Source organism: Mustela putorius, unplaced genomic scaffold (genome assembly GCF_011764305.1).
Source record: "Mustela putorius furo isolate JIRA1106 unplaced genomic scaffold, ASM1176430v1.1 tig00000832_pilon_pilon_pilon, whole genome shotgun sequence".
NCBI lineage: Eukaryota > Metazoa > Chordata > Mammalia > Carnivora > Mustelidae > Mustela > Mustela putorius.
This window is the reverse complement of record NW_025421491.1, coordinates 985,638-1,012,229: the sequence shown is the minus strand read 5'-3', so window position 1 is coordinate 1,012,229 and position 26,592 is coordinate 985,638. Positions and strand designations below refer to the sequence as shown.

General features: G+C 48.3%; 1 protein-coding gene and 1 long non-coding RNA gene across 6 annotated transcripts in view; one reads left to right on the top strand and one right to left on the bottom strand.

Annotated features, from left to right (window-relative positions):
• Window positions 1–20,317, top strand: part of EVA1C (eva-1 homolog C) — a 68,549-nt gene extending 48,232 nt beyond the window's left edge. For 4 of the 5 annotated variants that reach the window (XM_045085155.1, XM_013058842.2, XM_004757503.3 and 1 more), the window contains 4 exons: window positions 5,528–5,671; window positions 13,611–13,691; window positions 15,050–15,139; window positions 19,745–20,317. In XM_045085155.1, coding sequence (XP_044941090.1) covers window positions 5,528–5,671; window positions 13,611–13,691; window positions 15,050–15,139; window positions 19,745–20,121 — 692 coding nt within the window. In that variant the 3' untranslated portion in view covers window positions 20,122–20,317. The remainder of the gene's footprint in view (window positions 1–5,527; window positions 5,672–13,610; window positions 13,692–15,049; window positions 15,140–19,744) is intronic. The other variant, XM_045085153.1, reaches the window with a different exon arrangement.
• Window positions 8–3,607, bottom strand: LOC106006277. Its single transcript, XR_001180252.2, has 3 exons — window positions 3,526–3,607; window positions 3,119–3,404; window positions 8–846 (listed from the first exon to the last, which is right to left on the bottom strand). It is a non-coding gene; the product is annotated as an uncharacterized LOC106006277 (long non-coding RNA).
• Window positions 20,318–26,592: the final 6,275 nt, after the last annotated feature.

Here is a 26,592-nt window from a genome sequence, read left to right as displayed (position 1 = left end):
TGGCCTGACTGACGGTACCTACCCTAGTGGGACCCGAGCTCATGCCAGACATCCCAAAAGATATAAGGGGCCTCATTCCTGTCTGCAGCAAAGGCTCTGAGACCCCACCTGAAGGAGGGCGAGCAGAGCCTCCATTCTGTGCACAGTGCCCTAAGCTGGTCCCGTCTGGAATGCACCAGGCAGGCAAGGCCATGGTGAGACATTGGCTACATGCTACACGATGACCTTGGACTGTGCTTCCCAGCCTTTTCCTTCAGAAAATTCTATTTACATGGCACAGTGGCATGAAGGACGGCACTGCCCAACTCCAAATCCAATAGCTGGGGGGCATCGGGGAGCCTGAGGGAAATATCCAGCATACTTGCGCTCATTTACTTTGAAGTTGGAAAGTTCTACTCTGAGATGCACTTGGCCTCTGGGTGCAAAGCTAACCAACGCTGGGCTTCTCCTCAAGGCCTTCGACTCTCATTAACACTTTCCTCAAGGTCCTCTCAACGTATGCTCGAAGTTCACCCACATTTTGAGGAACTCTTTGTATGCCAGAAACTCACTTTTAAGTGTGAAAATATGCACTTGTTTTCTGTTGCTGTGGCAATATACCCTGAAATTTAATAGCTTAAAATATAAACAAATATTTATTCCCTCACAGTTTCTATGAAGCAGGAATTCTGGGGTGGTTTGGGTGGTGTTTATGACTTAGGGTCGCACGTGTTCTGGTGAGGTCTCAGATGGGACACTGGCTGGGGTGACAGTCACCTGAAGGCTGAGCTTCCAAGGTGGGTCTCTTATATGGCAGACTGAGTCGGTATTGTTGTTGGCGGAGATGGGGTCACATGGACTGGTTCACTGTGGGAGGAGGGTACACAAGGGCTATGAGTTCCAGAAACTGGTGATGACTAGGGATCATCTTGAAGGCTGTTAGGGGCTGAGTTCTGTGTCCCTAAATTTTATAGGCTAAAGTCCTAAACCCCAGCACCCCAAAATGCAACTGCATTTAAGGAGAGGGTCTTTAAAGAGGTGTTTAAGTCAGATTAAGGTCTGATGGGTGCTAATCCAATATAACTTGTGTCCTTATAAGAAGAGGAGGTTAGGACACAGACATACACAGAGGAAGACCATGTGAGGACACATGGTCTTGCCATCTGCAAGCCAAGGAGAAAGGCCTCAGAAGGTACAACCCTACTGTCATCTCAGGCTTCTGGCTTCCAGAACGGAATGGAAATACACTTCTGCTGTTTAAGCTCCCAAGGGGTGGTACTTGTTACAGCAGCTGTAGGAAACTAATACTTTGCAATAACCCTGAACTATGAAATAAAGGGGAAGACATGAAAGACCAATGACTAAGCTAGCTGTGAAGCCATCTTCAAAAAAGTGGTATCTTTTGGCCACATGAATTCAAACAAAGCTATATCTGCAGTCTTGTCTTGAGGGTGCTGACCCTTCAAAGACATGCCTGAAAGAGCTTCCAGCAGGTCAGTTCTATCAGAATCTATGTCTTGTCAAGTGTAAGGGAAAGGAATGTGTGAAAGTGACTGATCGCTGTTGGTCCCACATGGACACCAGTGAAACTACATCTTAACACAGGGCAGGGTGAGCCTTCCCACAGACCTGGGCATGAACTTCGGGGAGGTCTCCTGCCTGGGCGTCCATTGTGACGTGTCATTTCCTGCTGCAGTTACGTTTTCTGGGTGGGCTCCAGGGATCCTGCTGTTTCCTGAGAAACCACCCAGTGGGCCTCAAGGTCTGGGCTAAGGCCATCCCAAGGCCAAGTGTGGGTGGACCTCGACTTTCCAGCCAAAGATTAAGGTGCCAGGGGACCCGTGCTGCCAAGAGCAGCCTAATTATCCAAATAAACAGACGTTGTAAAGATTAACTTCAGTTTCAGTGTTGAACAATAGCTTAAAAAAATAATTAAAGGGTGGAATATCATGTTATCAGATGGGTTGGGGGCGGAGGATGATTTGCCAGGAAGAGAGGGTGCAAATAAAATCAGCCTGAGAGGGAGATAATCACTTGCAAAGAAAGTCCTGGAAACAACCCAGAGCTCAGTGTCAACAAGGATATGGTCAGACCTAAGTCAGACCTGAATTACCTTGGGCCTCTTCCTGAAAACACACTGTGGGTTTCACTCTGACCAAGATAAACTCTTTTGCTTCCAGCGAACTCTAAGAGTGCAGAAGCACACCTCTCTAAATCACGCTCGCCGAAAGACCTCCTGGGTCAAAGAGGGTTGTGGGCTTATAGATGAAAAGGGTTTCTTTTTCCTTCCTCTGTTAGCCTGAAAGAATATGGTCAGGCACACATCCTAAGAAAATATAAGTTTTCTAGGGCAGTCATACAATTCTGCCGGGAGTATGAATCAGAAATTTTCTGGGTAACAGTTGGGCAGTGTGTATCAAAAGCCTTAATATTTTAAGCAGTCTTTGACAAAGCAATGTACTTCCAGGAATTCCTGTGGAAACTATCGTGCTCATGTGCAAATATTTAGCTCTAAGGATGCTCCACAAAGAACTGTTTCTATTTATTTATTTGAGAGAAAGAGAGCACGAGTTTGGGCGGGGGAGAGGCAGAAGGAGAGAGAGATCCTCCAATGGACTCCCCACTGAGCGTGGGCTCCACTTCAGGACCCTGAGATCAGGATACAAGCCAAAATCAAGAGTCAGATGCCTAACTGACCGAGTCACCCAGGTGCCCCACACCGAACTGCTTCTAATGTTCAAAACCGGAAATTATTTGAACAATGATTGCATTGGGTATTGTAAATAGAGCTGGCACATTCGTACAATGAAAAACTATGCAATTCTTTAAAATTATGTTCATGTTAAAATTTTGCAGATATACTAAATGGGAAAAAATAGCCTACAAAGTGATAAGTATATGACACCACTGAGGGGGAAGGACCTTCCCACACAGAAAAGTGGTGGAAGGAGGTTCCTTAAAGATTGATAGTTTTGTTTTGTTTTGTTTTGTTTCCGGATTTATAGGCATTTTTATTTTTCTAGTTTTGGCTTATCTGTGATTTTTGAGATTTGAACTACAAACACATATTTCCTTTGTAATAGAATAAACAATAGTTACATCAGACTTCTAAGAAAAATTTCATAATTCAGACCGTTACCTCTTCCCAATGCAGAAATCGTACATCCCATTCTCGGATCTCTTGACTGTGAATTCTGAAGGGTTTAGGGAAAGGCTAGGGGACCCTATAGACTTTTGGAAATGAAACGGCTGAGTCCCAAGATGTGAAATGTGTCAACTTAAAAGATGCCGGTGTATGCTCCACAGTTTACACTCTCCCAGCTGTGCTCAAGAGTTTCCATTGATCTGTGTCTTCTTCAACACTTGGGATAGTCAGTCTTCTTAATCTTCAACACTTGGGATAGTCAGTCTTAAGTTTTGCTGATCTATAAAGTGCAAAATATTATTTTCATCATGGTCTTAATCTGTATTTCCCTGATTTATATATCATATAAGCAAACTATTATATATAACTTATTGTAACATATCACATATATGATGAACAACCTGTGTCCCAGCAAAGCTTTGGGGACACCCCATCAGTTGACAGGCAAGTGTTGAGAACAGCCTGTCATGTTAGCTGTTGTTGTAAGTGAACGGAACTTTGTAAGGACTCTAAAATTCTCTCCTCTGTTCTCTGCTCTCCAAGTTCTAAATTCCTCCCCTTGTGTATTATTTTTTAAAGATTTTATTTATCTATTTATTTATTTGGTGGGGGAGGGGCAGAGGGAGAAGGAGACTCCCCGCTGACTCCCCGCTGAGCAATGAGCCCCACACTGGGCTCAGTCTTAGGACTCTGAGATCACGACCAGAGCCAAAAACCAAGAGTCAGAAACTCAACCAACTGAGCCCCCTGGCACCCCACCCCATATGTATTATTAAAATTGCTTCCAAGCTGAGTTTGGTTCCCTTCTGCTCCCGGGGCTTCCCATACACTGTCCCTAAAGGACAACAGCACGAGGCCATTTCTCTAGGCTGCGTGTCACTAGCAGAATAAAGTCTGCCTTTGGCTAAGCGTTCACAGGCAAACTCAGTCTCTCTCCAGGTTCCTTTTCCCTGCTCGTTCTCTGTGGCTTCCCCGTCCACATACCACTATTCCAGCTCATGGTCAGCCCCCTGGACTCCCCTTAAGTGACGCTACTTTGGTGTTTATGCCTTTCTGTCTTGCTCGTTTCTACCCAGTTACACACCTTCTCCCGTGACCAAGTCTCTCTAACCCCAGCGAGCCCGTCATCACCGTGAAGGTCCACACTCCTCTCTCCCGACACGGACCCTAGCACCCCTGTCCTCGCCTTGCACTGGCGACACTCACGCCCTGTTTCACATGGCTGGACATCAGGTCCCACGTGTGGGTTTTGTCTGCAGCTCCAGCACACTCTGTGAAAGCAAGGTAGACTTCTTCTGACTTGTTTCTTATACAGCACTTAGCGCCTCTGCACCTCACCTCTGTACGTGTGAAATTCATATTGAATAATTGTGTTGGCGTTGTGCCAGGTGCTGAAGCACCTATCCTCGTGTTTATTTAGTTCATTTCATTCATCCATTCTTCAGTTATTTACTGGGTTTCTACACTGGGCCAGGATGTGGGCATTGATTACAAACCAGACAGAAAGAGTCGCTGTCCTCTCGGAGCTTGTGTTCACGCAGGGGAGATGCCTTCTCAAAGTAGACAAATAGGGGTGCCGGGGGGGCTCAGTTGGTTAAGGGTCTGACTCTTGATTTCAGGTCACGATCTCAGGGTCTTGAAATCAAGCCCCATATCTAGCTCTGCTCTGAGTGGGGATCCTGCTTAAGATTCTCTCTCTTCCTCAGGGCACCTGGGTGGCTCAGTCAGTTAAGCGTCTGCTTCTGAACTCAGGTCATGATCCCAGGGCCCTAGGATCAAGCCCGGCGTCAGGCTCCTGGCTCAGCGGGAAACCTGTTTCTCCCTCTCCCTTGGCTCCTCCCCTTACTCATGCTCTGTCTCATGCTCTCTCTCTAATAAATTAAAAAAAAAAATCTTAAAAAAGAAAAAGAGAGACTCTCTCTCTTCCTCTCCTTCTTACCATTTCCCTGCCCACTCATTCTAAAAAAAAAAAAAAAAAAAAGCAAATGAAGTATTTCAAGGCATGGTAAGGGGCATAAAAGAAATAGTCTTCATTCAGCGTTTTACATATTTACAAGGCCAGTTACATTATTTGCAGGGATTGGTACAAAATGAAAATGTAGGACCCCTTGCTCCAAAATATGTAAGAATTTCAAGACAGTAAGACCAGAGTGTCACAGCAAGCTCACGGCCCTGCTAGCACCTGTCCAGAAGCCCGCTCTGCCTATAGAGGACTTAGCCCATATGACTTATATGGCAAAGCATCCCGGGGACATTAATGAGACAGAAAATTTTCCGAGAAACTATGTCCATGAACTTGAAATCCAGCTCAGTGTATTTCCTTAACAGAAAATAGCAGAAGCCCCGTGGTTAGCCAGATACGGATGCAACCTGAAATTCTTGTTGGTGTTCCCTGCCTTTCAGACTGCCTGTCTTACTGGGCTTTGCAAGTATTATCCAGGAGGTGCTATGGGAAGCAGAGATGCAAAATCATGGTCAACGATCACCATTTCGGGAGCCCCTGTCCGCCAAGAGTGAAAAAATACCTCACTGTCACCTATGCCTGTGGTAAGAATATACACCCCCCCTAACCTGCTCTAAGACCCACGTCTTTGGGAGGTGGTGATCATGGGAAAAGGTGTTTTCATGCAACAAACCATACTCCTGAAACAGTGTTGTCACCCCAGATATTCCAGAGTACTTTTTTTTCATCCTTTATTCCTGTCTAGGATGTTCACATTAAATAAGCAATACAAGTTCTTTGGTCACAGTTCGTTTTGAAAGCACTTTCAGCGATCAGATCGGCCACAAATGGGAAGAGGACAGAAAGTGCAAGCACATGGGAGAAGAGTGATTTTAATCTGGGTGCTTAGGAGGCTCTGAAATTTATGGGTATATGACGCAAGCTCGCAGAAGTATTGTTTGGCTCTCGCTTACCCTTGCAGTCTTGGTTTCAGGCTCTAAATGACTAACTCTCTATGCCGCCAACAGCCATATTATCTGCATACCCACCGCGGTGAGTCAACAGATCAAATGCTCACCCGAAAACAATTAAAAGTGTTACATGACAGCAGACTTGGTTTTCCCAGCATCTTCAAACAAGAAAATGCAACGCCTGGTCCATTAGAGTCCAATTTTACAGAGCTGCCTGAAAGTGAAAGGGCAGTACTGATTCTCGGAGGGTAGGGCAGGTTTCTGGTTTGTCAGCCTGACACGTTCGTTTTGAAATGATCATGGGAGCCAAGGGAGGGCGAAGAGAACCGTATCTGCAAAACCTGATGTGTGTGCTCCTGGAAACCCCTTCTCCCGCCAGATCTCCCCACCTTGTTCTTTGTGTAACAGCTTGAATGAGATATAATTCACAGGTCATCTGGTTCTCCTCCTAAGGCACACGAATCAGTGGTTTTAGAATTTTAGTTTATTCTCGGGATTTAATTTTGTTCACAGAATCATGCAACCATCGCCACAATTAACTTATGAACATTCTCATTATCCCCCAAAGAAACTCTGCCCCCTTAACTGTCACCCCCCAACGCACCCCCGCTGCCCCACCCCAGGCCACCACCGATCTACTTTCTGTCTTGATGGATTTGCCTCTTGTACCTCTCATATAAATGGCATCATGCAGGATGTAAGGGTTTTCTTTATTGTTTCGTTTTGTTTTTTCGTGATTGGCGCCTCTTTACCTAGCGTGTTTGCAAGGTTCATCCATGCTGTGATCTAATCATCCTTTTTGTGATCTAATAATATTTCAGTGCATTCCCCAGCCTTTTATATGCTGAGACAAACATGTCCTCTGCGGTGTCAAAGCCGTAATTGGTACAATAAGGTGGCGGCATGAATGCATTTCCTCACTAACAGCAGCCACATGTGGACCGCAGGGAATGTGATGTGACTTTCCCTCTCAGCCTGTATTCCTGCTCCCATGCCGGAGCAGCTCTGGGGTTCCTCCAAGAAGCCACACAGAGCACCCTGCAGGTCTAGGAGCGTCTGGCCTCTCCAGCTGAGTGTTGAAGGAGGGTAGCCTGCAAACGAGGTGAATTTCCTGCTGTGCCTTCAAGGAGGAGCTCACAGCTCCCAGGGTGGAGGCTTTTCTTAGTGGAGAGAAAGTGGGCTCTTGGGGCCTCGAGGTCCTGCTCCGGTTCAAGCTGCTTCTCCCACGTCCATTCATTCAGTGCACTGAGGGCATGTGCTCAGCGTCCGTGGCACCTGGTGCCAAGAATTGGGTAGTTAAAAAAAAAAAAAAAAAGGGAGTATGGTTCTTGTCCTTGGCATTATCAGTTGAGGGCTAGAGAGGGCCACTTAAAAAATGAGGAGGTAAATCCGGGCAGCCCATGACAAGTCCCAAGTGGGGGGGGGGGGGCGCGGAGCTGGTGAGGTCAAGGTGGCGTGAAATCGCCCAGGAGCAGCCAGGACCCGGTCCTGTGGGGTCCTGGGGGAAGGTGCCAGTGGAGGGCTCGCGGTGGGGGAGTCAGACCGCCGTGATGACTGGACTTTTAAGAGACCAGTCTGTGGGGCGTGGGGTGGGGAGCAGGCTGGAGTGGGCTGGGGGTGGGCGCCAGCTGGAACAAGAGCGAGTAAAAACCGGATGGATTTGATAAATAAATAAAATCTTTAAAAAAAAAAAAAAGATGGATTTAAGAAAGGTTTGGAAAGCGGGAAGATGCAGGAGACGCTGAGGACACCTGCCTGGGGGAAAGACTGGGGGCAGTGGGACGGGGGTGAAGGATGTTCAGTCTCGGGGCCTGTCTTCTCTGGCACGAGATGAGGTCCTCAGCCCCGAGGACGGGGAAGGGAAGGGGGTTTGAGAAGACAAGAGAAGGTATAAAGGAAGGGCTGCGGGGGGCGGAGGCTACTGCCAGAGTTCTCCGGGACACTGGTCCGCCTGCTGGTGTGGTTCTTCCCAGTGCGGCCAGCTGCTTGAGGGGTCCTCGAGGCTCACTGGTCAATGACAAGGAAGGGGGAGCATCGGGGTGCCCCCAGCTGAGTGATCACAGTGGTGGATAGAGGAATCCGAGCTGCAGCTAGGAGGGGCTTCGGGAAGAAGGGAGAGTGGGAGGGTCAGTGGAGGGTCCGGGTGAGGTTGAGGATGGCAGACGGAAGCACCGGCAAGTGTCAGTTGAGGACTGAAGGCTGAGGTCAGGAAGAGGGCTTGCAACTTGGTTTTGGGTGTGGGGCTGTGGAGGAAATGGGGCATGACAGTGTTCTCCCATCCCCCTAGGACAACGCCCCTTTGTCCAACAGTGTGGCCCCCAGGACTTATTCCAAAGAGGGGGCGGGTGCCTGGGACTGTGAGGCAAGTTCGTGCCTATCCGCCCCCACCCCCAACCCCCGTAGATGCTTTCTAATCACCTTCTAAGTGGTTGGCATTTTAAAAATATACTCTCCCCCTTAGGGGCGCCTGGGTGGCTCAGTGGGTTAAAGCCTCTGCTTTTGGCTCAGGCCATGATCCCACGGTCCTAGGATCAAGCCCCGCATCGGGCTCTCTGCTCCATGGAGAGCCTGCTTCCTCCTCTTTCTCTCTGCCTGCCTCTCTGCCTACTTGTGATCTCTGTCAAATAAATAGATAAAATCTTTAAAAATATATATATACTCTCCTCCACCCCCTGCCAGATGGCTCTTTACTCTGCAACCTGAATCATTAAAAAATGATTTGTAATGTCTGAATATTTTATAGGTCACCAAATGGGAATGCAGGGTTTTACATTTTTAAAAAATGTCTCCCAACCGATGTGGAAGTTGATATGAAGTCCGAGGTTGTCAATAATTCGTTTCTAAGCAAGTCAGTCTTAGTTAGCACTCTTTGGATATGAGTGTAAGAGCCAGTGTGAGCTAATTTAAGCCAAAAGGAGGTGGAGGGGGGTAGGGTCAAGCCATGGGAGCCAGGGCACAGAAGCAAGGCTTCAGCCTGAAGCTCCAAGGTCATGGTAAACCTCTGGCATCCCTCTTCTCTGCTTCTCCTGGCACTTCTGCTCCCTTATTCTCTCTCTTACTCTCGATCTTTCTCCTCCCGCACCCAGCCTCCCCGTGAGCCTGCTGGATGGCACATGGCCACTCCCACAGCCTCAGTGATTTTTATGTCCTGTTTCCAACGATTATGGAGACCTGCAGTCTGAAATCTTACTTCCAAATTTCTAACAAAAAGATACTTAATCGGCCCGGCTGGGGTCCGGTAGCCCTCCTCCCTTGATCAGCCCTGGGCAGAGACCATGTGATGTGATTATAGAGATGGCTTCCTAGGGAGGGGCCCGGCCAAACCCCCAAGTCAAGATGCTCTTACATAAGAGGCTCAGGAAAGATCACCCCAGAGACGTCTGTTCTAATACTCTGCTTCCTACTGCAGCGTCTGACCTGGATTTGCTCTTCCACCCAGAGACCTTGCTGTGCCCACACAGGGGTCAGGACACCCCACTCCATGGAGGGGAGGGAAGAGGGGCATTAGGGACAAGTACTGAACATCAAGCCCTGGACCCTCATTTCTATAGAAACACAGGCCACCCATCTCCAACATGACCCAGGCAGTGGGGCAGAGATGCCTCACCCTTAGGAACCCTGACTGCACCCTTTGCCAGGGGGTAGGGAAATGAGAGTGAGCAGTATGATCTCTGCTCGGAGACTTGAGGGACCAGGAGGGCTTCCTGGGGGAGGTGGCATTCGAGGCAAGTGAGACCAGTTGTGTAGGAGTCAGGAAACTGAAGGTGGGGGGAGGGAAGGCAGGCAGAAGGAACAGCACAGGCAAAGGGACGAGGTGAGCACCGCAGTAGGACTGGAGAGACCTACTCTCTCCAGTGAACGTAGGTCTTTCCAGGGGATGGGAGTTTAGGCTAGGCTTTTACCCAAGGGCGGGGAGCCCCTGGCAAGCTGTCTCAGGGGACATAATCAATTTGCATTTTAAAAAGAACACTCCTCCCTATTTTATAGAGCTTCGTTTAATCCTGGCTCTCTTCCCTGTGGGGTTTAGGCTGGGCAGAGAATTTCACCTCTCTGTGGAGCCCTGGGGTATGTTTTAGGCTGCGGGCCTTCTGCTCTTGGAACTGTAGGCAGCACATCTGGCTAATGTCAGACCACTCGGCCCAGAGCCCTTTGATGGGGCTGGGATGCTTTCCTTCGGTATTTATTAGTGCATTGCTAAATGAGGTCCCTCTCTGTGTTCCCTCCGAGTTTAACCCTTAGCCTCACTTCTTGATCATGCTGGATTTCAGATTTTCCTCCTCATAGGAGAAGCCAGACCTGGAAAACTCAGCCACTGTCCCCCTCACATGTGCAGGGAGGACTCGTCTCCGTGTCCGTAGCCACTAGCACTCAAGGGTCACCGGGACAGAGGCACAGCCAGCATTCCCACACCGATAATGCCTGAGAGGCAAGAGAGACGTGTGGACCTCCGCCTAGGGCCCTCACAGCTCCTCCCAGAAGCTGGGGCAGGCAGGCGGGTGCCAGGATGTGGGGACAGGCGGGATGGTGGCTCCAAGATTAGGGGCAAAGGGAGTAGGTGCCAGGATTAGGGGGCAGTGGGGAAGGGGGGTTATTAGGATTGGGGGCAGGAGGGAAGGGAGGTACCACAATTGGGGGACAGGAGGGATAGAAAATGTTAGAATTAGGGGTGGGAGGAGTAGGTGATGCAGGGTTTGGGGACAGCAAGATAGGGGTGTGCCTGGACTTACCGGCGCTGATGCAGTCTGGGCTCCTACTGAGCAGGAGGGCAAGTTAAGTAGAGATACCGTGTTTGTCTCTGACACGCAGAATCTTTTTGAGCCCTAAGTTCGACTTCTGGAGACTTCTTTCTTAAAGTCTGCCCTGACCCAACCTTGACACAGAAGATTTATTCAGGGGGGGAGGAAAAGAAGTCGAAGTGGGTACCCTGCCCAAAATTAGCGAATTGTGTTCTGTGGTTTTCCCTAAATAGACTCACAGAGATTGTCCAGGTGGAAATCATTTTGCCATCTTTATAATCCTTTATCCGGCTTCCAGAGGCTGAGTGTCCCTGGACAGCACAGCATCAGGGAAAGATCAAGGGCACCTGTGCACAAGACCAGGCATTGAGAGGCTACCCCTTCCGAGGGGATGGTCATCTCGGAGGCTCAGTTGTCCCATCTGCAGGAATGGGAATGATACACAGCTTCACGGGGCACCGGGGACCCTGCACAAGACACACTGTTTAAACGTGAGCCCAGGGTCCGATGTATTAAGAGCTCCATGAAGAATGGAGTGCTGGTGTTTTTACGATGTATCTAAAATGGAGAGAGGCGGGTTTGAAGGGCAGCCGTACGTAAGTCACACCCCACGCCATCTTCATTCTTGAAACAAGGACACGCAAGAATCCGACAGGTGCATCGACACCTGTTATTTTCAAGTTCCTAAAGAGTCTCCCACTAGCAGGGCCATTTTCATGTAGGAAATGGGCAAGTTTCCTGATGTGAGCCTGTATCACACACGGCAGTTTAATGTCTTATAAGGGCCTGGTTGTTCCGCAAAGCTCGTCTAGACTGTCCTTCCTGTCTGAGCTCTTATTCCTTCCCGAACTGTAAAACCTCTAGCATTTGCAGTGAGCCCCCCTGTCTAAGGCTGTGTCTTGACAACAAGCCAAGAGACAGATGTCCAAGACATGCCACTCCTGCTAGGGAGGACTTACTCCTGCCAAGGAATCAGGGGCAAAATTCTCAGGGTGCAGCATGACCAAGAGGCTGTTTCATCAGAAAGCATTTTGTTGCAACACGGTTCAGCAATCTGGGGCACTCCTCCGCTCCCAGAATCAGCGGTGTGCCCGCCATCAGCCGAGGGGCCCTCCTCAGGGTGCTTGGACAGCCTCCACTGCCTCCTGTCATCATCACCTTACAGCCCTGGATGTGACTCTCACTGCCAATGGGCACCAAGGCGCCAGGGTGTCCTGCGCACAGAAAAAGCACAATTGAGGAATGCTCTCTGGTTGTCGGTCCTGGGACATCCCTAAAAGAATTTAGTTGAACACTTTGAGAAAGAAAATGAGGTGTTCTTGCTGTGGAAGATGTCTTACCAGCTCTTTAAAAATAAAAAAAAAATCAGTGCAGTTGAACTTGCACAGTTTATGTTGGCTCCCTTCTGTTTCCTGTTGCCACTTCTCCCAGATACCAGCTGAGCCAAAGAACAAACAAAAATAAGCAATATTCTGCAGCAAAAATATTTGGTTTCCTCTCCCTTCTCCGGGCCTCGCTTGGCCCTCTGTGCGCTACCATCCTGTCCGCTCTCCCTGGGGCGTCTTGAGATGGGATGGTTTATTCTGAGGGTCAGTTCTGCAGACTCTCTGACCACCTTCCAACACAGTCTGTTATACTGTTCTCCTCTCGTGCTCCTCCTTCCCTTAAAATACTTAGAGCCGCATTCTTTCGTTCTTGCGTGCAGTCTTAGAATTCCCTTCAGGCTCATTAAGGAGGCAAGGACTCAGAGCGGTAGGTGAAAAGCAGAGTTGGAACCAGGCAAAGAGGTCTGTGGTGGATTCTGAGTCCATTGCAGACATTCTGCTTCACTACATGGAAGGGAAGTTCATGTTCAGAGCTACAGTGTAGTTTTTAATTTTTTTTTTTTTTTTTTTTTTTTGAGAGAGAGAGAGAGAGAGAAAGAGATCATGAGTGAGGGGGAAGACCAGAGGGGGAATGAATCCCAAGCTCCGACCCCGATGGGGGCTCGATCTCGTGACCCTGAGATCATAACCTGAGCCCATACCAAGAGTCAGGACTCCACCAACTGTGCCACCCAGGTGTCCCCCAAATTATCAGTGTTATTGAGCTGTGATTTCCATGCTCTAAGAATCACCCCCCCCCCTTTTTTTGAATATCAAGCTTCCCACTCAGCAGGGAGCCCGACATGGGACTTGATCCCAGGACTGGGATCAAGACCTGAGCCAAAGGCAGATGCTTAAGCATCTGAGCCACCCAGGCGCCCCTAAGATTCACCCATTTTAAGCAAAAACGATTCAAGGAGTTCTAGTAAATTTACAGAGCTAGCCGCACGACAATCACCGTGCTCCAATTTTAAAACACATCCATTATCCCCAAAGTTCCCTGACACCCGTTTGCAGTCAGTTCCCATCTCCACCCCTGATCCTTGGTAAGGTAAGGTAATAGAACTTACTTTCTATCTCTGTGCATTCACCTGTTCTGGATATTTCCTATTAATGGGATCATACCATGTGTCGTCTATTGTGTCTGGCTCTTTCGGCTGGTCATCAGGTTTTTGAGGCCCACCCAGGTTGTAGCAGATGTTAGGACTTTGGTTTTTGTTATGGCTAACTATTCTCTTGGGTATATACACCATAGCTTGTTTACTTGTTCTCCAAAATTTACCTTTCTGGGACATTTGATGGTCACATTGGTACCATTGGTATAGGTGTGTGAGTGTCTCTGACAAGTAGAGTGAGTAATTTATGTATTGATTTGAAAATGGATTTTTTTTTTTTGGTAACTTATCCACATGGCAGTTAAAAAGTTATATTAAGTGTACGAAGTTTTTAAAATATTTATTTTCTGGTTTTTAGTTCCCAAGAACATACTCTCAGCGATTGATCCAGCCGTCGCTAACGTAAAACCTTCTTTGAAGCAGAAAGATGATGAACATGGTAATTTTTATGGCTTACTACCAGCATTTCTCTTTAAGTAAAGGTAAACAGCCCCATGTGACCATAGTCGGTTGCACACTGGTTGGAATGAAAGGGTATGTCAGGAGGTGAGCTGGAGTTCCCAGCTCTGACAATGGCAACTTGTCTCAGTGGATTGCAAATGGTGGCCAATATCTTGTTTTGTTTTACAAATTATAAGTGGATTAAATCTTCCTTCCATTCCCCTCTTATTTCGCAAGTGAAATATCACTTGAAAAAAAGAGATCGGCTCAGAAACAAATTTGGGGTTCCTGGATTCTATGATGAGCTTGTTGGAAAGATGACTCGAACCAGGAACCAAGCTGGACCTGAGGGTTTCCAACACATGCCCCCTCTGCCCTTGGGTTTTCACTGGGCTGTTGTGAGCAGGAGGGGGATGAACACTTTCATTTTCTTATCAAGTCAAAAATGGAATCAGATTCTTGGGGCTTCTGATGGAAACTGCAAAGTTTCTGTAGAACATCTAAGATATTATACTTTGTGTGTTCAAAGTTTGTTTTGCATTACTTTTATTACATTTGTGAGGTCTTTTGCTTCTAAGTATAAAAGTAAAGTATGCCTGACGTGGAAAACAGGAAAGTAGCAAGAAAAAGAACTTGCCCCTAGACTCAAAGCTTAAACATAAGTATTGTTAATGTTCTGTTCTTCTAGTTCCCCCATACCTGCTCTCTCTCTCTGCCAGGCTCTGCATCTTCCAACCCCACTGCTCTTTCTAACAGGGCTCCCCCGGACCCCATTGTGTCCTGGTCCCCCGGCAGCGGAGACCCGAGAGCTCAGTGCCACCCTTCCTCTGACCTGTCTGACATCCCGTAGGGTCCCCAAAGCTCTGAGGCTGCACATCACGAGCTCCCTAAGCTCTATCACAACAATGTAACCAGGCATCTGAAACCAGACCTGCCCTCCATTTTGCTGACATTTCCAAAAAAAAGTAGCCCCACACAATCTCCCTCCATAACCTCCCTCCCTTCTTATCTATGGTCAACAGTGCAGACAGCAGCTCTGTGATTAGATAAGCCATTATTAAGCCTCCCAGAGGCAGGACGAATGGGAAAATCCATTGTCCCCTTCTGGACTGGAGTGGATGAGTGGCTCCTGAAGTTTGAACCAGCACATTTTAGAATTTCTAAATGCCTCTTATCACTTAATATTTTCAGACTATTTAGTAAATGCTCCTCCTGGCTTGGTCTTCTATAATTCAGTCAGAGGCCCACTTATTTGATTTCTATGACTTTTTATTTATTATAGCAGTCCTGGGTTGGGAGCAGAAGGCATACTGTGAACAGCTATGATTAATCGGTTTTGAATTTTTTATGAAACAGGTATAAACTTTGACCCAAGCAAACCGAGGGTTCTGAGGAAAGACGGCATTATTGTTAGCAACTCTCTGGCAGCATTTGCTTACATTAGAGGTAGGTCAATGAATCGAAGCTTCCTAGAATGCTAACGGCTTTACGGAAGTCTCACTAACAGATGCAACATTTAATTACAGCACTCAGCTTGAAGAAAAATGACTTTAAGTTTGGCTCAGCACCTGCAGTCTTGCTATGATTTGGATACACAGAGGCTTGGCCTCAGGTGCAGGGCCATCCAGACTACCCACAAGAGGACCATGTGGGGAGGAGGTGAACAGATAAAGTCACGCTGTTCAGGAGTTGGGCTCCATGAGTATTTACCATTTTTGAAAAGCAGGGACCCGAGGAATGCACATTCCCCAGCTCTAAAATCTGGGAAGGGCAGAGGATTAGTGAATCCCACTCTTGGCTGGAAAAAAATGGAGTTAAAGGATCACCTAGCAAAGAAAACAGGTCAAGCCCTGTGAAGGCAGAGTCCCTTCCTGAGTCACCCCGTGTTACTTCTCACATTGCCAAGTTCTCCCTGATAATCTTCCCCTCGAGGATCAGTGGGACTCAGCCCTCCCTACCTGCCAGAGCAGAAACTCTCATCAGGGAGGGGATGGTGCCTGTCGTCTCTCATCACCCCCGTCTGCTCACCTTATGTTGACCGTATTTTGAAATATAGACTCTGCAAGTATCAGCAGTGCCCCCTGACTGTTCAGGAAGCCCCAGATCTCTGAGGCCTTTGGTTAAATTCGTATTAATATACGGCATTACGGCGTTACTCTTCAAGGCCTGCCAGGGCTGGGCTCTTTCAAGTAAGCCTTCCTCAGACGAAAATAAAGCTGGAAGGAAACAACCCAACACACGAGATACAGAGAACAGTCTTGGGATCCTGCACGGGTCCCTCGTGTTCCATCGTCTTGCTGCATCCATCGTCCTCCTGAATGTTTGTTGTATGCTTGTTAGTTTCCTCTAAGAATCTTCTGTCTCCAAACCACCCTCCCACTTCCACGTCTGGCTCTTCCTAATAATATGTATGAAGTCTTTCCCTCCCTTACATATAGAAGAAGAATGTGCTTGAAGTGGAAAACAGAAGAAAGAACCAAGAAATAGAACTCGCCCGTAGTCTCAAAGCTTAAACATAATTATTGTTAATATTCTGTTCTTCTGGTTCCCCCATACCTGCTCTCTCTCTGCCAGGCTCTGCATCTCCCAAGACCACTGCTCTTTCTAACAGGGCTCTGCCCAGCTCCCATGCATATCCTGGTCCCCCAGCAGTGGAGGCCCGAGAGCTCTTGTGCCACAGTTGTCAGAGTTAAGAGATGTAAGCATTTCTATTGTCGAAAATATCCCCATATTTTCAAAGTCCCTGGAGAGCCCCCTGGAGGACAGGCATCATGAAAATCCTTCAGGGAAATAATGATTAACTGGAGGCAATGATGACTTTGCTCGCTGATCCATGGCCATGATGGGCCTCATCACTTCCTCTCGACAACTGGGTTGGTCAGCTCCGGCCATCATGACAAGACACTAGGCTGGCATCTGGTAGCTTCAACAGCCGAAATTCATTTTCTCACAGTTCTGGAGGCTGGAAGTCCAAGGTCAAAGTACTAGCAGCGTCTGTTTCTAGTGAGAGTTCTCTTCTCGGCTTGGAGACAGTTGCCTTCTCAAATGAGAGGGAGAAAGAACGAGAAAGAGAGAGAGATTGATGGAGGAAGGGAGAGAGAGAGGAAGAGAGAAGGAGGAAGGAGGGGAGGGAGGAAAGGAGAGGGAGAGAAAAAGAATGTTCTCTGGCATCCCTTCCTATAAAGACATGGATCCTGTTGGATTAGGGCCCCACCCTTAATGACCTCATTCAACCTTAATTACTTCCTTCTAAGTCCTATCACCACATATTTTAGGGTAAGCCTCCAACACATGAGTCTGGGGGTGGGGGGGACACAATTTAGTCCATAGCAAAGACCCTGAACGAGAGGACTCTGATCCCCCATCTTGCACACAGGGAAGCGAAGGTTCAGAGGAACTGAGCCATTTGCCTGAGGCCACAGCATGGATATCAGCTGAGTCATGATCAGATTCAACAGATACAAGACCTCTGCTCTGGTTTCTCTGCGCAGGAAGGATGCCCTTCAGGATGGTGAAGGACGGATGTTATCTGAATTACTCCCTTAAATCCTTGTCTACCATTTTGTACACTCATTACTCCCGGAAATCAAGGGATTTATTCATTAGCACCCGTCTCTCTGCTGAACCTTAAGCATCATAGGAGCAGGTGTTTTTCCTCTTGTTGTCATGCCCCAGGGCCCAGGAGAGGCTGGCGCAGGACACACGCTCAGTTAGTAACTGACAAATGAGCAGATGATGAATCTTCATGTGGTGTCACAAGCTGTCCGGCTCCTTATTACTACCTCATATTTGCTATTTCTAGGCCCTCAATTTTAAAGAAATGTAAGGATGTTGTGGCCTTTATTTAGTTTTATTGAGGGTTGTTTATGCACATCCATCCCCAAAAGGCACAGGGAGGAGGCCTGTTTGAAGGAGAAGTCACCAGTAGGAGCAGCTGGAGCTGTGAGTGAGGGGGGCAGCTTCTAGAAAATTCCACCATATACTCTGTAGATTGGGTGACTCCAAAAGGACCTTCCCCCAAATCAAGCTGCAAGTGGCTTTGACACATTGGCACAGTCCTATACACACAGGGCACAAGTCAGCTGGAAACCAAAACCCAGGGTCTTGTCCTGGGAGTTGGAGCACGGTATTGGTGGAACGGACGTGAGAATGTCCAGGGGTCCCTGATGAATGGTTTCTTTTTTGGCCATTTAACCGATCTATGAACCCTTCCCCAACAGTGAGGTTGGGACATAGTTTTAGGCATGTTTGGACTTTACTCTTCTCCTAACGGTATACACCTTGATCATTCTAGAATCTAGATCATGGGTTTGAAGAAGCCCATAGAAAAATTCTGAAATTAGAGAAACAGAAAGGGTGGGTGTGTGTGTGTGTGTGTGTGTGTGTGTGTGTGTGTGTGTGGAGGTTTTAAGAAAGCAGTTTATTAGCTGGCTTAGCCATTGGGCCCCAGTAGACTGTGCCCAAGGAGCCTCATCTAGACAACCTTGCTCAGAAGCTGACTCTCGCTTCACCTAACTAGCATTTCAACAATATCTGCTTGTGTATGCCCCACATCTGCTGGCAGGCATGCTTTTGGTGCCCAAATATTTACATTGCTTGCCTCTACTTCTGTCTTCAGCCCTCTGGAAGAGCTTGCTGTGGTCTGTCCGGGGCTAGGGTATCTGGGGTAACTGGGGTAGCTGGGGTCACACGTCAGGAAGCAGAGCTTCTCCTGAGATGTGGAGGCATCATTGTTCTCTATGGAAGGAATCCTAGGCGACCAGACGAACCCACACTGAAATAGAAGGATACTAACACGTTCCAAAGTCAGAGTTACACGATCCCCTGTCAGGGAACATGACTGGAAATCAGCACCGCCTTGTCACATAGGTGTGGATTCTGCTGTGTTCCCACGGTCTCTAATCTTTGGTTCTCTCAGAAAGTTATTATTGCATCCGTAAGTGCTGTCGGACCAGAGTCCGGTCTCCTTTGTGCTCTCACCCAACAGCAGCAGGCCCCCAGGTGGTGGAACCCTGGCCCCGGCCTCTCAGTGTCTTATTTGGACCCGGTAAGCTGGAGCTGGAGCTTGTGCTGGCTCTAGACCAGAGATCTGAGGGTCAGAGGGCCTTAAAGGCTTTAGGCCATGGCGGAGAGACTCTTGCAGGCTTTTGTGCTAAAAGGCAGAGTAGAATAGTTGCCACACACACTGTACGACCCACAGAGCCTAAGGTACTCTGTACCTGGTCCTTTCCAGAGAAAGTCTGCCAGCTCCTGTTTTATATTTTGAGGGAGTTTGCTGGATTATTGTTTTCCAAAGAGGGAATGCTTAACCCCTCAAGGGTACATAACTAAAAAACGGGGAGAGTGATAGTCCTTTCTACGTAGGGTTAATGTAAGGATTAAACCAATTAAAGATTTAGACAAGAATATGTAGTACAAATTAGCATTGTTTGTATTTATATTATTATTTTCCTACAATCATTTGGATATTGGAAAATGTACCAGAACTTTTATTCATATTTAGTTTTTAATCTAAAGAAATTAAGTTTTGTTAACATCTACTGTTATTAGTACTTACATTCGTATGTATATATATATATTTTATATATGTTAATTTTTCATAATTTACTCCCAATAGTAAACAGCTTTATTGAGCATTTACTATGTGTCAGCGAAAGTTCCAAGAGCGTTACTGGAATTAACTATATAGCAGGAAGGTGTTATCAGCCCCATTTTACAGATGGGGAAACTGGAGCACAGAGGGGTTATGTAACTTGCCAAAAATCACACAGCTAATGAGTAGCAGATCAGAGTTTGCACTCAGCTTCTGAGTCCCCCTGCTATGTGTCCTCTCATGTGCATACCTATATTAACTATATATGCTCAAAAACTTTTTTTTCCTTAACCAAGGAGAGCACAGGATCAGTTAGGTGAGGATGGTCTCCAAGATCCCGCCTGGCAATGGCATTCTGCTTTAGCTGCCAGTTTGGGCAGACATCTGCTTCTGTGGGACTTTGGATTGGTGAAGACTGACAGCTCTTCCTGGGTCCTGACTTGTCCTTTCCCCCACAGCCCACCCAGAGAGAGCCGCGCTGCTGTTCGTGTCCAGCATCTGCATTGGTCTGGCACTCACATTGTGCGCCTTGGTCGTCAAAGTGTCCTGCACCAAGGACTTCAGGGAGCTGCAGCTGGCGAGGGAGCATCTGGTGCCAGAAAGTGACAAGGCTGAGGAAGACAGTGAGGATGAGGACGGGGAGGAGGACTCCTCTGACTCCGATTTTCCAGGAGAACGGTCTGGGTTCTGTAGGACTTCATATCCTGTCTACAGTTCCATAGAGGCTGCAGAGCTGGCAGAAAGGATTGAGCGCAGGGAACAAATCATCCAGGAAATATGGATGAACAGTGGTTTGGACACTTCACTCCCAAGAAACATGGGCCAGTTCTACTGAGAAAGAGACGCGTCTTCATGTGACCACACTTTCTGAAGAGGGAAGGATCCAAAATGCCCCTCCAGTTCTGTTTCACTTGTACCTTCTATGAAGGAGTATTTGTCGTGTCATCCAATACTGGTGAAGCCAGAAGCCATTAAAGGGACATATCAAACAGTTTACAGCACATTTCAAAATAAAATAGGAGGGAAGTCTCTGTTTTCTGTATTTATTTACATTCATCTTTATACATTAACATACAGAGCACATCTACTGAGTGCTTAAAATGCCACAGGCTGCTCTAGCTGCTTTTTCTTGTATTAAGTCATTTAATCCCCACAACAGCGTCATGAGATAGCGCTGTCATCCCCATTTTACAGATGAGTACAAAGGAGGTCCCCTACACCCATAAAAAAAAAGTGGACTGACATACAGGACAGCAGGCCTGAGTCTGGTGGTGGATTTTAACCACTCACATTATTTGTTTAGAACAGGGGTCAGCAAAGTTTTTCTTTAGGGGCAAGATAATATTTTAGGCAATGTGGTTCATGCCATGACTGCTCGACTCTGCCACTGCAGCTCACACGTTGCCATCCACAGCTAATCCATCGTGAACGAACGGAGCTGTGTTTCAATAAAGCTTTATTGATAGACACTGGAATTTTGAATTTGAATTTCATTTTCATGTGTCGCATATTATTCTTTGTTTTTTATCCATCACTTCAAAATATAAAAACCTTTCTTGGCTCACAAAAATGGGGAGCAGGCATTTGCCTGATTTTGTAAATAATGTGTGGTCCACAAGGCCTAAAATACTCTCTTGCCCTTTAGAGAAAAAGTTTGCCAACTCCTGATTTAGAATTTAAAGCTGCAGAGCTTCTAGTGGTAAAAGTGATCAACCAGATCACCCAGCAATCCTTTGATCCAATGGAGTTATTTTCCTTTCAAACCACATCAGGGGAGAAGGGGGAAAAAAGGTAAGGAAACGGATTCCTAATGGGAAGACTGGTGAGGGGGTCCTTTGGACAGCTCCCCCTAGTGGACAGGAGGCTTATAGCTGTGGAGTGGAATAAGATTTTTTCTTCTTTGTCCCAGTGAGACTCAGAGCATAAAAATGATGGTGTTATATCCATCTCACATGTCCGCTGTGAACGAACTCTTTGCCTTCTCTTATTTCTCCCGAAGGCCCTAGCTCTAAGCACCATCCCATTAGGCATTAGGGTTTGACATACGGGATTGGGAGAATACAAACATTAAGCATATAGCAGAGTTGAAATTCCCATAAAGTAAAACTAACCATCTCGAAGTGTACCGCCCAGTGACATACAGCATATTCACCATGCTGTGCAACCCCAGATTCTAGTTCCAAACCGTTTCAGCTCCTGAAAGTAAAAGCCCCTACCCTAAGGTGTCACTCCTTATCCTTCCCTCCCTCCAGCACTCCCCGTCCCCAGCAAATACCAATCTGCCTTTTGTCTGGCTTGACTTATTCTGAAAAGTTCATATAAATGGAATCACAGACTATGTAGCCTTTAGTGGCTGGCTTCTTTCGCTTAGCATCATGTCTTCAAGATTGGTGCATGTTGTAGTGTTTGTCAGCTCTCCATGCCTTCTCATGGCGGAGTAATACTCCATTGTATGAAGAGACTGCCTTCATGCATCTGGGTTGTGTCCACTCTTGGCTGCCGTGACTATGTGGCTATAAACATCCCTGTGCCGTATTTTATTTTATTTAAAGATTTTATTTGTTTGTTTGACAGACAGAGATCACAAGCAGGCAGAGAGGCAGGCGGGATGGTGGGGGAGCAGGGTGCCCACCGAGCAGAGGGTCCGATGCAGGGCTCGATCCCAGGACCCTGAGATCATGACCTGAGCCGAAGGCAGAGGCTTTAACTCACTGAGCCACCCGGGTGCCCCTGGGTGCCCTATTTTAACAACAGTGAGTCTGCACACAAATTGAGTACCGCAGACTTGTCAAGAAATCCCATAGTTTCCACCCAACAGAGGGAAGGGAGGGGGAGTGAGTCAGAGTGACATCCCCTCTCTTACCCTCTACTTCTGCTAATTTCAAAATGAACCTCCCTGGGGCGCCTGGGTGGCTCAGTGGGTTAAGCCTCTGCCTTCGGCTCAGGTCATGATCCCATGGTTCCGGGATCGAGCCTGGCATCGGGCTCTCTGCTCAGCAAGAAGCCTGCTTTTTTATCTCTTTCTCTGCCTGCCTCTCTGCCTATTTGTGATCTCTGACAAATAAATAAATAAATAAAATCTTGGAAAAAAAAAAAAAAAAAAAAGAACCTCCCTTACACTGACCCCCAAGAAGTGGGAGACTAGGGATTTTGGTCAAGAGAGGTATCTATGTACAGGTTGTGATGGTTTGGGCAGAGGCTAAAACTCCTTGGGATTTCCAGGTAACTGAGTCTTCTGTAATATAGGGTCCTGGGAGAGGTCCACAGGGCTGGGAGTGACATGTCTTAAATCTGTCATTAGAGAGAAATCTCTTCTAGGTCATGGCGGGGAATGAAATGAACACACGGCCTCACTGTCTAACTTTTTCACGAGAATTTTGTTCTGATCAGAGAGAACCCTGGTCCTTTCAGTTCACTGAGCCCAGCAAGGAACACTTTGGTATTGTCCCAGCTCTTGGAGCAGCCTGTCCCCACTGTCTCTGTATCTAGCTTTCAAGCAGCCCATCTTCTCTGGCTCCCTGAACGTAAACACTGTCCCTCTGATGATGGTCTTCTTGGGACTGTAGAGAGATGGCCACTGATGGTTTTTACTTTGCAGCTGGCGAAAGAGTTTTGCCCACGTGGACCTCAGTCGTAAAGCTTGGGTTGAATGACACAATGGGTTTTCCATTATCTGAGTCTTCCCCAACTCCCAGTCCTCACACATGTGCACACTCCTCCCAGGACCCCTGAGGAGGTATTGGAGGGCAGGCCCACAAAGGCGAGGGCCAATCTTTGGCCTGTGCAAATGTGGTGAGCTGTTTATTTGAATTTTCTGAGCCTCACAGAAGAATGCCATGTTCTTCTCATGGACAGAGCCTGAAGGATCCTGCTGAGAAAGTGTTTGGATGGGCACTGAGCCCAGGAGGAAGAGGACCAGACCAGATTTGGATGAAGGGTTGCTGATGAAGCATGGTGGTGGAGAAAGCTCCAGATTGGAAGTCACCCAGCGAGTGTGGGACGCACACGGCTGCCCCTCTTCGGCTTTGTGCATCTCTGGGCAACAGACATCCCTCTGTTTCCAAGCTGTGGGGTCCCAGAAGTCCCATGACAAGAAGCCAGCCCTCTGTGGGAGGTTTGCCCATGTCACTACCTCGGTTACTTGCTGCAAACACTGACTCTCCAGACATGAGCTGCCTGCTAGAAAATTCGGCCCTCCTGGATTCAGGGAGCTTCTTAGCAGGACCGCTGGTACGTTGTAGGTGCCAAGCATTTGGGGCCACTTCGGGGAGAAGCAGCACACACCCTGGCCCCAAGCAAGCACAGGGAAGCCCCGAAATCTGTCCCACAGCTGAGCCCACAAATGTGCAGTGCACAACGCTGTGCCTGCCCAGATCCCTGCACCAGGCAGCTCACAGTCGCCCTTTTCAGCAGAGAACTGGCCCTCATCATTTTTGTCTTCGTCTACTCAGGCTGCTATAACAAAATGCCAGAGGTGGGCAGCATAGAAACAACAGAAATTTCTCTCTCACAGTACTGGAGGCTGGAGCTCCACGCTCTGGGAGCCAGCATGGTCGGGTGGGGCCCCCTTCCTGGCTCAGGGCCAGCACCTTCTCACACGGGGGAAGGTCCAGGGGAACTCTCTGGAGCCCCTTTCATAAGGGCACAAATCCCATTTTTGAGAGCTCTATCCTCATGGCCTAATCACCACCCAAAGGCCTCCCCTCCTAATTCCACCATATCTGGGGGTTAGGATTTCTGCAAATGATTTATGGTTGTGGGGGAGACACATTCATTCTGGATGGAGTGATTTCTTACGAGAATTTCTCCTGAGAGCACGCTTTTAACAAATCACTCACACAAGAATCTCCATCTCGGGAAACTGACCCCACTGCCCAGGGGTGCGTGGGGTGCGTGGGGCTCCTGTCCGCCCACACCGCAGTGTCACCAGCAGTGTCGGCAGGAACCAGGCCCAAAGGGTCATCAGGAACCCTTCCCGCAATCAGGTGTTGCCAGGAAAAGAGCCAGCCTCATATCTGGTAAGTCTTGGAAGGGGACCCTCATGGGAGCACTCTCTCACTCTGCCCCTGGCCTTCTGTGTGGACCTCAGAGACCAGCTTAGGCTCCAGGTTACCTGGGGAACCAAAGCCTGAGGCTGAGTCCTCCCTGGCGGGTGGGGGAGTGGAGTGAGTGCTCCTGCCCACACTGCCCACTGGGGACCTCCTGGAAAGCTCAGCTGCCCTGAAGCTTTCCCCCGACTCCCTGCCCTCACCTGGACACCAAAACACAGAGGCCAACCATAGTGGGCATGACTCTGTCCCAGATTCAGGGGTCCCCTCCTGCCCTTTTGCCTCCCAGCTTCTACTTTGATTTGGTCCTAGTTTGATCTCAGGGTGCCTCAGTTTCTTCATCCATAAAATGGCCATAATAACAACACCTCCTTCCTAGTGGTGTTGAGGGCTTCACGTGCTTCACATCCAGTAAGAAGAACAGTGAAGGTAAGTTTTTATCATTAATTACTCTTCCTCCTGAGTGGCAGCATCCAGTCCGGCCACGGCCGTGTCACTTAGCACTTAGGGGATCTGAGAGAATTCAAGGGCAAAGTAAGACCAAGCTGCTGAGGGAGAGGACCAGGCAACCCCCTTCAACCCTGCTACCGAGAAGACTTTCTAGAGGAGGGACAACTATCTGCAGGACTCGGAGGAAAGTGTTCAGGCCAGAGCTTCCTTGGGTTCTCTGCCCAAGCCCACGGTGAAGGCTTCCATGCATGGACTTAAAAGGCCATGCCTGGTTCTGGCAGGGTAGTTATGAACCCGGAACTATAGTCATTGGGTTTTAAGAAGCCCATTGTAAGCCTGACCACCAGTGCAGAGTTGGCCAAACTCCATCCCAAGACTGGACGGTAGCCCAGGAGATTAAATCCTAAATAAATATTCCAACTAAATGCCTTGCCGACTGAAAGCCATACTGGTCTATAGTTGGAAATAAGGCAAGAAAGAGCCATGATAACATCAACCACACAAGGGAGAATTCAGGAAGCCTGCTAATAACCCGAGGTCACCACATCCTTTTTAGGAATTTCAAATCAGCAGGCACCTCCCGGGAAGGGGGGGGGGGGCGTGTGCTTGCTCCCTGGGGAGTAAAGGAACTGGTGTCTAATCGCATTGCAGGTGTGGACCATCCAAGGCAATACTGTCCAGTATAGAGCCACTGGCCACACGTGGTTACGTAAGTTTAAATTTGAACCAGTTGATGAAATATAAAAGTCAGCTTTTCAGTTACACCAGTCATATTCTCAAGTGCTCAGGAGCCACGTGGCTCATGGCTACTGTCTTGGACAGTGTGGACCGTAGTGTTGGACGATGCTGAACGAGTAGGTCATTCAGAAACAGACACGAGCCCAACTCACAGCAATGAATGGAACATGTGTTTCCCTGAGCCTCACTGACCATGGGTGTCATCAGATCAAAATCCCAAGCACAGACATGTGGGATCCAAGGACCACCTATCCCACCCCCACTCACCTTCTGGAGATGACCCTACATCATCCCTGGTCTGCAGGCCTGAAGCCTCTGTTGCCCTGGTGTGCCTTGATGCACAAGCCCACAGCTGGAGCTCCAGCCCAACCATTGTGAGCTCCCACCACTGCAGAGCCACAGCCTCAGGCACGCTGGCCACCTCCCCTGCCCTGGCTACTTATCCTGGGACAGCTGCTGCCACCAGCACTTCCTTTGGGGACCATGGCTGCTACCAATTCCCCTTCCTCTGTCCCTTGGAAAGAATGGGGCTTGCCTAGCAGAGTGACCACCCCCACCCCCATCCAGCAACCTCTCAGCACCGCCTAGGAACAGTCCAGAGAAATGTCAGGCCAGGCCTTTGAACCCTGTCCCCACTCCCCAGACCTCCCTGCAGGGTCACCATGACTCCACCACCTTCCGTCCCTCCTCTTCCTCTTGCTTCAGTATCTCACACCTCCACTGAACCCAGGAACAGAGCTGGCTCTTTCCTTTACGCTTCGGATGTCCTGGCTTCTCAAGACAGGGAGTAAGAATGACAGTAAGTGATCACAACAGAAGGGGTGGGAGCAAAGAGAGGATGGCGGAGGTGCTCAGCCTGGTCCTTAAAGAAGGAGCAGAACTTTGAAAGGTGAATCAAGGGGGGGAGGAGCAGAGATGAGCAGCAGTGATGGGCCAGGAGGTGGGGGCCAGAAGGGCATGTTTGGAAATGGAGAATAGTCAGAGCGGGGTCGGGCCGTGGGAAAACAGGCGAAAGGTGCAGGACACCCGGGGCTGGGTCTGTGCTCCAGACCAAGGGACTTGTTTGACAC